Source organism: Megascapheus bottae, chromosome 1 (genome assembly GCF_031878675.1).
Source record: "Megascapheus bottae isolate mThoBot1 chromosome 1, mThoBot2.hap1, whole genome shotgun sequence".
Lineage (NCBI taxonomy): Eukaryota > Metazoa > Chordata > Mammalia > Rodentia > Geomyidae > Megascapheus > Megascapheus bottae.
This window is the reverse complement of record NC_143509.1, coordinates 29,615,952-29,626,579: the sequence shown is the minus strand read 5'-3', so window position 1 is coordinate 29,626,579 and position 10,628 is coordinate 29,615,952. Positions and strand designations below refer to the sequence as shown.

Below are 10,628 nucleotides of genomic sequence, written 5' to 3'. Positions count from 1 at the left end.
AATCAAACCCGGGTCTTCATGCATGCTAGGCAAGCACTTTAACCACTAGGCCAAACTCCCGGTCTCGGGCTTGAACTTCTTTACTCAAGGCTGGTGCTCTGCCACTTGAGCCACAGCCCCACATCCATTATTCAAGTTTTCTTTTTTCTTTTTTGCCAGTCCTGGGGCTTGAACTCTGGGCCTGGGCACTGTCCTTGGGCTTTCTCAAAGCTAGAGCTCTACCACTTGAGCAACAGTGCCACTTCCGGCTTTTTCTTTTTTCTTTGTTGGTTGTGGGGCTTGAACTCTGGGTCTGGACGCCATCCCTGAGCTCTTCAGCTCAAGGCTACTGCCCTAACCTTTGAAACACAGGGCTCAAGGTTTTCTAGTGGTTAACTGGAGAAGAGTCTCATGGACTTCAGTGCCCAGGTTGGCTTTGAACCATGATTCTTGGTATGTGGTACCAAGGACTCAAACCCTGATCTTCATGCATGCTAGGCAAGCACTGTACCACTAGGCCAAACTGCTGGCTCCTCACCACACATTTTTTTTTGTCAGTCCTGGGCTTGAGTTCAGGGCCTGAGCACTGTCCTTGGACTTTCTCAAGGCTAGAGCTCTACCACTTGAGCCTCAGCACCACTTCCAGCTTTTTTCTGTGTATGTGGTACCAAGGAATTGAGCCTTGGTCTTTGTACATGCTAGGCAAGCACTCTACCACTAGGCTATGCTAATTTGTTTTGTTTTTATTTTTTAAAGCTCAACAAGATTCACCGGTAAATAGTGGGACAGGATGTAAAACTATTATTATTATTATTATTATTATTATTATTATTATTATTATACTGATGCTTAAACTAGCAACTAATTTAGATGTACAAGTGTTGGGGACCAAGTATGGGGTCAGAGTGACCTTGGACCTGCACAATTGAGTACACAAGGAATAAGCTGTTATCATGATGACTTTGGGCTATGTCAATCTTTTCTCACTTAACCTATTTGAGACTTGATTGCTACTTTGTACGAATGTAACCCCTGGCAGTTTCCTGGTTTTAAGAAAAGTATTTAAGGTTGGAACTTGAAATAAACGGCTACTTAAGCTCGCCTTAGGCTGGAGTCTTGGACTACTGACTTAGGCTGTAGTCCTCCCGACCCCATGTTTTTCTTGTCTTTTTCCCAGTTTTCACCCCAAAAGTCAGGAATCCCAGTTCGCTGCCGGCTGGCTCCGGCATACAAGGAGTGGTTCCCTAGGTGACAATTCTCTACATGGAACCCCGTGGATCTTAATCAGCTTCTTCCTGTATCCCATTCCAACTTCAAAAAAGTTCCAAGCCAGGCGCTGTTGGTTCACACCTGTGAGTCTAAGTACACAAGAGGATCATGATTTGAAACCAGCCTGGGCAAAAAAAAAAATACTGGAAGAGGAGCTGTGGTCCAAGAGGTAGAGTCTAACCCTTGAGTGCAAAAGGTCAGGGACAGAGCCAGGACAAAGTAAGTTTTTTTCAACAGGCTTCAGGTTTCTATTTCTATACATGCAAGTAAACATGGGTCATCCTCATCCTCATTCACCCTCTCCATGACCCCCTCTCCCCCCTCCTCTAAACCTATTTTACTTTCTTGTATCTAAAACCTTTTTTCTTTTTTTTTTCTTTTGCCTCTTCGGGGGCTTGAACTAAGTGCCGGTTCTGTCCGCCTGGCTGGCTGGTGCTCCACCACTTGAACCACAGCTTCACTTCTGGCAGTATGGTTGTTTACTGAGAGATAAAAGTGTCGCGCAGTTTCCAGCCAGGCTGGGTTTGAACTTCGATCCTCAGAGCTGTCTCCTGATGACAGGCGTGAGCCACCAGCTACCAGCTCCATGGACTTATCAAACTCTTCGGAACAGTCTGTGTGCCAGGAGGAGGGGCCTTGGATTCGAAACCCCGCCCGCCCACTCGCACCTCATTGGTCACGCCTTCATGGCCACGCCCACACACGCATGCGTAACCCCGCCTCCTGGCCACGCCCACACCGCCAGACCTTGGTGATCACGCCCCCACAGACCACACCTCTCTGTCCCCGCCCCCTTAGGCCCCGCCTTCTTTCGGTTCCTCCTACAACGTCTCTCGGGCCCCTCGGACCCTCCTCCTCTGAGTTTCGCGTTAACAAGCCCCGCCCCATTCAAGGCAAGAGGACCCTTGCGGGACTTCCTTTAGCACTGCCTGAAGAATAATTCAAACCATTCCCGCTTGCCACCGTCCGGGGTGACTCTTATCACGCGAGTCACATACGCAGAGGTACAGAAGACTCTGGGTGGCCGACTTCCTGCGGTCGGGGAGGCGGGAAGGGCTCATTTCCCGGATCAGGCGCCACTCAGGCAGCCCTTCGGGCGCCGCGGCCGAGAAAGGCCCCGCAGCCCCGCAGCCCGGCCGTCGGGGTCTGCGCCGCCGCCGCCGCCGCCGCCGTCGCTCCGGATGGGTGGCGACACACGCTCGCGCTCGCGGTCGGCGGGTCGCCGGGGCCGGAGGCAGCGGACTCAGAGTGCCAGTCGCAGCCGGAGTCGGAGCGGGAGCCATGGCCGGCGGCGCCCGCGGCGCCGGGAGGACGAGGGTCGGCGCGGGCGCAGGCGGCGGAGCCGGGAGCGCAGGTGGGCGGCGTCGGGAGTCCTAGGGTCACCCCGCACCCCGGCGACGTGGTCGGGAGGGCTTCCTGGAGGAGGAGACGCCGTAGCCCGCGTCGAGAGGGGCCTGGCGGGGAGAGCAGAGCGGCGGGCGTCCCGGGCCGGCCGCTGACTGGCTGGAGGAACCGAGAAGAGCAGGGGCGCGCGGGGACGGTGAGGCCGCAGCGGCTCCGGGGAGCCGGCGTGAGAGATTTGCTTTTTTAAATCCTTTTTCTAGACAGGAGTCGTGGCTGACCGATAGAGCCCCCCTACCCACCCAGGGCCATGCCCTGAGTTTAAAGCCAGAGTCGCCATATGAGTATTAACAGTTAAAAAGAAAACAGCTTCCCTGGTGTGGAGCAAGTCTGGAGGGCACCGAGGGAGGACCGGGCGGTACGGTTGTCCGCGCTGTCCACCATGGCCAGGATGAGCCGCGTTAGTGAGGAAGTGGGTTGATTGGAAAGGGATTCGCCAATGGTGGTGGGATATGGGATGGAAAGAGAGGTGGTGAGTGGTGGCAAGACCTGAGTGAGTGTCAGCCTCCAGCTATCTTCCTCCCCACGCCCCTCAGTCCATGACCCGGGCTTGAACTGGGTTTCTGACGCTCCTTGGCTAGCGCTCTACCAACTAAGCCACGCCTCTAGCTCCCATTCCTCCTACCCGGCCCTCCCCAATTCCTGGAGGTTGAGCTCAGGGCTTGATGCTTGCCAATCAGGTTCACTACTGCTCGAGCCACGCCCCCTCCCTAGGGCCACGCCTCCTATCGGGAACACCTGCTGTCCAAACAGGTCTCCGCTGGTGCCTCATCGCTGGGGAGGACAGGCAGGCCCAGGCCACCATTAGAGCTGATGTTTATGAAAATCGGATCAAGTTTGCAGCCAATATTTAAGGAATCTGAACTTGTGAAGAGGTGGCAGTGGGCCTTGAACTCATGACCTGGACGTTGTCTCTTAGTTTTCTTCTATCAAGGCTGGTGCTCTACTACTTGAGCCACAGCTCCACTTTCTGACTTTTTGCTGGCTAATTGGAGACAACAGCTGGACTTTTCTTTCCAGGCTGGCTTTGAACCTCAATCTTCAAACTTCAGCTAGGTAGCTGGGGTTACAGGCATTCGTCTTACTCATTTATTTAGATCGTGTGTGTATCTCCCCGTCTCTGTGTGTCTCCCCGTGTCTGTCCGTCCTAGAGCTGGAACTCTGGGTCTGGGGCACTGTCCCTGAGCTCTTCACTGTAGGCTAGCGCTCTACCACTAGAGCCACAACACCACTTCCAGTTTTCTGGTGGATAATTGGAGATGAACGTCTCATGGACTTTTTGTACCTGGGCTGGCTTTGAACCTCGATCCTCAGATCTCAGCCTCCTGAGTAGCTAGGATGACAGGCGTGAGCCACCGTGCCGGCTTGTTTAGGTCTCTTTATCTGAGTGGAATGGCAGCCTACCCTCTCCGCGGTAGAACCGCGGAGACGGACCGAATCCAAGCCTGGTTTCGAGGACGCCGCCTTCCCCTGCTCTAAGCTTACGGGCCCCCGGGCCAGGTCCTCTACCCTTGCTGGGGCCCGGGGCCTCCTTCTGAGCAGCTGGGCTCTTCCCTGCCCAGGGCCTTTGCTTCAGCCCGGCCCGCGGCCCCAGCTTCCCACGCCCCCTTAGCGAGTCTGGCGGTCTGCCCTGCACCCGGCACCCGGCGGCACCCTAGATCCCGTATTGGGGCGTGGCCACGTGTAGGTTTCCTCGATGGCGGGCGGAGCGGGCGGTGGCGTCCCCGCGGGTCCCGTGGGCACGGACCGGGCTCAGGGAGCGAAGGCGGCGGCCAGGCGCCGTCCTGAGCCAGGCGGCCGTGCCGCGCTCTCCCCTCTGCAGGTCGGATTCGGAGGAAGAGCGGCGGCCTCGCCGATCTCGGAGGCGCAGCCGGAGCCCCCCGCCGCCGCGATGGCGCTCTCGGGACCCGGCCTCTTCTTCCGGCTCGGAGGAGGAGGCGGTGGCTGCGCGGGGCTGGGCCGGGCGCGGGCGCTCCTGGTCTCCGGGCTCGGCGGCCTCCAGCGCGGCTTCTCCGGGCCGCGGGCTGAGCCCCGTCGCAGCGGCGGTGCTGAGCCAGCAGCAGCGGCTGCAGGAGCGGCTGCGGCGGCGCGAGGAGCGGCGGCAGCAGGAGGAGCTACTCAAGGCCTTCGAGACGCCCGAGGAGAAGCGTGCGCGCCGCCTGGCCAAGAAGGAAGCCAAGGAACGCAAGAAGCGCGAGAAGATGGGCTGGGGCGAGGAGTACATGGGATACACCAACACCGACAACCCCTTCGGTGACAACAACCTGCTGGGCACCTTCATCTGGAACAAGGTGGGCCGCCGGCCAGCCGCTGACCCTGGCTCTCCATACCCGGAGGGAGTCCGGAGCTGGCCCTGCGCCACTGCGCATGCGCTCCCAAGTGGCTGTGGAGCTCCCAGAGGCCTGAATTCACATCCCTGCCGGCCAGGCATCAGGGAGCTCATGGTCCCTCCACCAAGCCCTGGAAGGCGCTTCCCTCCTCCTGGCCTCCTTTTCCAGCATACCCATCCATGGCTGGGGCCAATGTCCTCACACACCCTTCTCCAGCCCCCATCCATAACTCACCTTGGTGCCTTGAGTGAGGCCTGGCATGCATGGCCCACCATGGGAAGAGAGGAGGGTGGAGAGCTCTCGAGCTAGGAGGGCCCTGGCTCACCAGAGCTTAGCCCCCCAGGACCTCGGCTATGCTTTGTGTTCTTGACACGAGGCTGACCTGCCCCTCATCCCTCGGCCCCAGCCGCGTCTTTCTCAAGGCCAGGCTTGTCAGTGCTGCATTCCCAGACATGTCTTGGGCACTTGTGTGCTGCTGGGCACTGGGCCAGCCTCCACCGTCCCTGAGGGACCAGGAGGTAGTGGAATGGCAGGGGGTGCAGGGTGGCCAGGGTGGGGCTGGGCCTGTTCAGCCCCCGTCCCTCACACCTAACACCAGATGAGGTGACACCTAGATAGAGGCACATGGCGCCCTCGGGGGCTGAGTGGGAGATTCCCCACGTTGGGAACTCCAAGTGACTGTGGATTCCAAGTCTCGTATGTCCCTTGCTGTTCCTGGCCTCACCACAGAGTGGGGACTCAGGCTAAAGCCGCTGCTACTTTAGCCAGACTCGTGTAAAATGAGTCCGAGGACCGCCTGCTGAGGGCTGTCCCCGTGTGCTGTGTCCTGGGAGGGGACACTGGCTTCCCACGCCTGGCCTGCAGCCATGCTCAGGTGGACTGTCCCGCAGGCCCTGGAAAAGAAGGGCATCAGCCACCTGGAGGAGAAGGAGCTGAAGGAGCGCAACAAGCGGATCCAGGAGGACAACCGGCTGGAGCTGCAGAAGGTGAGGCCCGCCCGGCCTCCCCGGGCCTGCCCTGGGAGAACCAGCATCCTGCCTGGGGCATGGCTGGACCTGGGGCCCAGGTGGTGTCTCCCTCCCTGTGGGCTCTGCTTCCCCCTCCCCAAGCCTCCCCAGCGGCCTGCATGGCTGAGTCTCCCGCAGAAGGAGGGTGTCTGTCCCCCACGGCAGCACTCCTGTGCACAGGGCAGCAGGGTGCGCCCTCAGCCGCCCCTCACGCCTGCGGCCCTCAGGTGAAGCAGCTGCGGCTGGAGCGCGAGCGGGAGAAGGCCATGCGCGAGCAGGAGCTGGAGATGCTGCAGCGGGAGAAGGAGGCGGAGCACTTCAAGACCTGGGAGGAGCAGGAGGACCACTTCCACCTGCAGCAGGCCAAGCTGCGGTGAGCCCTCGCCTGCCCTCCTCGGAGCCCACGCACCGCTTCCCTTCCCTGCTCTGGGCTGCCTTGAGTACCTCCACTTCCCCCACTCCCATGGCTCACGCGCTCTGCCCTCCTTCACCCCTCCTCACCTCTGAGGCCTCTCCTTCACCTGTGTGGGCACCTCACCCCATGCGGCCCTCCCCACAGTGCCCCCAGCCCCGTCCCCTCCCCATGCTCAGGTCCGTGTCCCTCCGAAAGCTTTCCTCACTACCCACGCTGTCCTGCCCTGTCCCGGTGCCACCCTCCTGACAGTGCCACCCTGTGCCTGGCAGCTCCAAGATCCGCATCCGGGACGGGCGGGCAAAGCCCATCGACCTGCTGGCCAAGTACATCAGCGCAGAGGACGACGACCTGGCTGTGGAGATGCACGAGCCCTACACCTTCCTCAACGGCCTCACCGTGGCCGACATGGAGGACCTGCTGGAGGACATACAGGTGCGGCCAGCCCCGCCCCGGGCCTCAGCCTTCCACCCGCTTCCCACCCACCTCTGTTACCTCCCCCAGCCCTCCCCCCTCACCCTCCCCCACCTACCCAGGTGTACATGGAGCTGGAGCAGGGCAAGAACGTGGATTTCTGGCGGGACATGACCATCATCACAGAGGATGAGATCTCCAAGCTCCGCAAGCTGGAGGCCTCGGGCAAGGGGCCAGGTAGCGCAGAGTCCCGACCCCTCCCCACTGCACCTCGGGCTGGCAGACGCCGCCTGGGGCTAGGCGCTCCTCAGTGTTTCTGTCGGCGGGCCACTAGAGGTCAGCGGTGAGCCACGGCCGCCGCGGGTTCAACACACCCCTGGCTTGGGGCCAACAGTGACTGATAACCCACCATATCCGACTTCACCAGAGCAGGAAGGAGTGTTCCAGCCGGTTCTGGTGGGGGGTTGAGGCCACCCAGGACCCCTGCATAGCCAAGGGGACACTGGGCTCCCTGCTATCCCTGCTTCCACAGCCACCACTCGGGAAGGGAGTTCCAGTGAGCCCAGGGGGCCTTCCAGCCATGTCACATGCATGTGGAGAGGGTCCCAGAGCCAGCCCTCCTTCCCAGACCCCTGCATTTGACCTGGGTCTGAGCCTGGGTCTGGGCTGTCTCCAGAATAAAGGCCCAGGTGGGGATAGTCTGAGGGGAGACAGGGGGAGCCCCTGTGCTGAGCGGCCCCACTCCATGCAGGCGAGCACCGGGAGGGGGTGAACGCCTCGGTGAGTTCAGACGTGCAGTCGGTGTTCAAGGGCAAGACGTACAACCAGCTGCAGGTGATCTTCCAGGGCATCGAGGGCAAGATCCGCGCGGGCGGCCCCAACCTGGACATGGGCTACTGGGAGAGCCTGCTCCAGCAGCTGCGCGCGCACATGGCCCGCGCCAGGTGAACCAGGCACACTGGGCCCCGCCCACACGATGCCAGTCCCCGCCCCTGGGTCCCGCCCACAGGATGCTTGAGCCCCACCTATGGGGTACCAGGCCCCGCCCCTGGGCCCTGCCCATTGGATGCTTGAGCCCCACCTACAGGGTACTGGGTCCCGCCCACAGGATGCTTGGGCCCCACCTACAGGGTGCCAGGCCCCTCCCCCATTCCCTGGCTCACCCACACACACCCCTACACCCCCGCCTCGCAGGGGCCCAGGCTCCCTCGCCTGGCTGCTGCGGCTGCTGCGGCTGCGGCTGTGGCTGTGTACAGATTCTCTGCATGCTTGGCACCAGCCTGTAAACGTTGTCTAAACAGTGTGGAGCCCTGCCCAGTCCCCATTGTCCTTTCCTACATGCCTCTGAGTTTGTCCTGTCTGCTTCGTGTCCCACTGGGGGCCGTCCTGGAGACAGGCCCAGGCACTTGGGGCTGGGCCCCCACCCCCACGGTGCCCGGTCCCGTGGTCTCCCTATCACAGCCCGGGGGGTTGGGCGGGTTGCAGGCCGGGCCGGGGTCCGGGCGCGGAGGTGGGCCCCCTCGAGCCGAGGCCGTGCGTCCCCGCAGGCTCCGCGAGCGCCACCAGGACGTGCTGCGGCAGAAGCTGTACAAGCTGAAGCAGGAGCAGGGCGTGGAGAGCGAGCCGCTCTTCCCCATCCTCAAGCAGGAGCCCGCCTCCCCGGGCCAGAGGTGCGGGCGCGGGCAGGGCGGGGCAGGGCAGGGGGGGGCGGCGGACCCCAGCCCGCTCACCCCGCCTCTCCCGCAGCCTGGAGCCTGAGGACCCCACCGCCCCTTCGTCGCCCGGGCCCTCGGCCGAGGGCACCGCGGAGCCCGCCGAGGACGGGGCGGCGGCGGCGGCGGCGGGGGCAGGCGAGGCGGAGGGCGAGGAGGGCGAGGCGGTGCTCATGGAGGAGGACCTGATCCAGCAGAGCCTGGACGACTACGACGCCGGCCGCTACAGCCCGCGCCTGCTCACGGCGCACGAGCTGCCGCTCGACGCGCACGTGCTGGAGCCCGACGAGGACCTGCAGCGCCTGCAGCTGTCGCGCCAGCAGCTCCAGGTCACAGGGGACGCCAGCGAGAGCGCCGAGGACATCTTCTTCCGGCGGGCCAAGGAGGGCATGGGGCAGGACGAGGCGCAGTTCAGCGTGGAGATGCCGCTCACCGGCAAGGCCTACCTGTGGGCCGACAAGTACCGGCCGCGCAAGCCGCGCTTCTTCAACCGCGTGCACACGGGCTTCGAGTGGAACAAGTACAACCAGACCCACTACGACTTCGACAACCCGCCGCCCAAGATCGTGCAGGGCTACAAGTTCAACATCTTCTACCCCGACCTCATCGACAAGCGCTCCACGCCCGAGTACTTCCTGGAGGCCTGCGCCGACAACAAGGACTTCGCCATCCTGCGCTTCCACGCGGGCCCGCCCTACGAGGACATCGCCTTCAAGATCGTCAACCGCGAGTGGGAGTACTCGCACCGCCATGGCTTCCGCTGCCAGTTCGCCAACGGCATCTTCCAGCTCTGGTTCCACTTCAAGCGCTACCGCTACCGCCGGTGACGCGCGTGCGCCCGCCTCGGTTTCCCCACCGGACCCTACGGTGGGCTGTCGAGGGGACTCGAGCCCCCGGGCAGAGCCCTGGGCCCCACAGCAAGACCCGGGGCCTGGGCTGCCCCCGCGGCCGCGCACTTGCCTGGAGACCCCAGCGGGTTGGGCTGTCAGTCCTCCAGTCCTCCCCAGTGGCCTTGGAGCCGCAGTTGTTACCCCGGGGCCACAGGAGTTGGGGACAGTGGGGCCTCAGGCCCACCCCAGTCCGCCACACCCCTGCACCTCCAGACTGTTTGTCTAGAAAGACTTCTTTTTTTGGTGGAGAAAACTCTTGTATTTTCACAGCTCGGTGGCTCCTGTTTCTGTTAAAGAGTTTCTTGCCCACCTCCCCTGGTCACCCCTCCTATCCCTGCCTGGCCACGGAGCAGAGGAAGCCTAGCCCGGACGCCCGCATGCCTCCAAACCCCTGTCCCTGAGCCTGGCAGGCTCCCCCGATTGCCCACAGGCTGGCTGAGCAGCCTTGCGCTAGATGCGACCTGACCCACCGGCCACCAAGGGCCGCTGAAGGCCAGCCGAGGGCTGGGTCAGGCACACGGGGGAGGCGCTTGAGTCCATCTTTGAGCCCCATACCCAAACATGCCCACATGTGGGCCTCGGTTTCCCCACCTTCCCAGAAGAGATGGTCCCTGTTCTGTCTGCAGTCCTGACTCAAGGCACCTGATGAAGAGTCCCAGGGGACACAGGCTCCCTGAGGAGTGGTGTGGACCCTGTGGGGGGGGCACAGGTGTGTCCACTACAGGACAGCAGGCAGGTCTCTCCCAGAGCCCGGAGGGTGAGAGCCTGGGCAGGAAGCGGGGGTTCCAGCTACAGGCAGGCCTGGGTGGCCACCAGCTATCCAGCAGCCCCCCTCCACTGGCCACCGCCCCTACTACATCCTGGATACTTCCCAGTCCCAGCCTCTTCCTTCCTTGGCTGTCCAGAGCTAAGAATAGCTGCCCCCTGCCTGGCCTGGCGGAAGCCACCGCCACGGGGTACAGCCTGAGCCGGCCTCCATCCCACTGGGGGCTGGGCCCATTCTACACCTGGGCAGGGGCAGGGGTGGGGGAGGGCATGGGGAGAGGAAGACAGCTGGAGACCAATTGTCCTCCAGGCCTTTCCCAGAAGTGGTATCTGGGGCTGAGGACAGAGGAAGGCCACTCAGTGACCTCCAGCCACCCCCCACGGCCTGCCTGCCCCTCTTCTGGAACCCTGCCCCACACACCAGGGAACTCCTACTCATCCTACAAAGC

The 10,628-nt window shown here is 62.2% G+C and overlaps 1 protein-coding gene across 1 annotated transcript; it reads left to right on the top strand.

Annotated features, from left to right (window-relative positions):
* Nucleotides 1-2,393: 2,393 nt before the first annotated feature.
* Nucleotides 2,394-9,685, top strand: Cactin (cactin, spliceosome C complex subunit). Its single transcript, XM_090341476.1, has 9 exons — nt 2,394-2,602; nt 4,472-4,940; nt 5,870-5,965; nt 6,214-6,359; nt 6,671-6,833; nt 6,935-7,049; nt 7,564-7,756; nt 8,360-8,482; nt 8,559-9,685. Exons 1-9 carry the CDS (start codon nt 2,430-2,432, stop codon nt 9,349-9,351), a joined length of 2,271 nt encoding a protein of 756 aa, XP_090197602.1. The 5' UTR covers nt 2,394-2,429; the 3' UTR covers nt 9,352-9,685.
* The last annotated feature ends 943 nt before the right edge of the window (nt 9,686-10,628 follow it).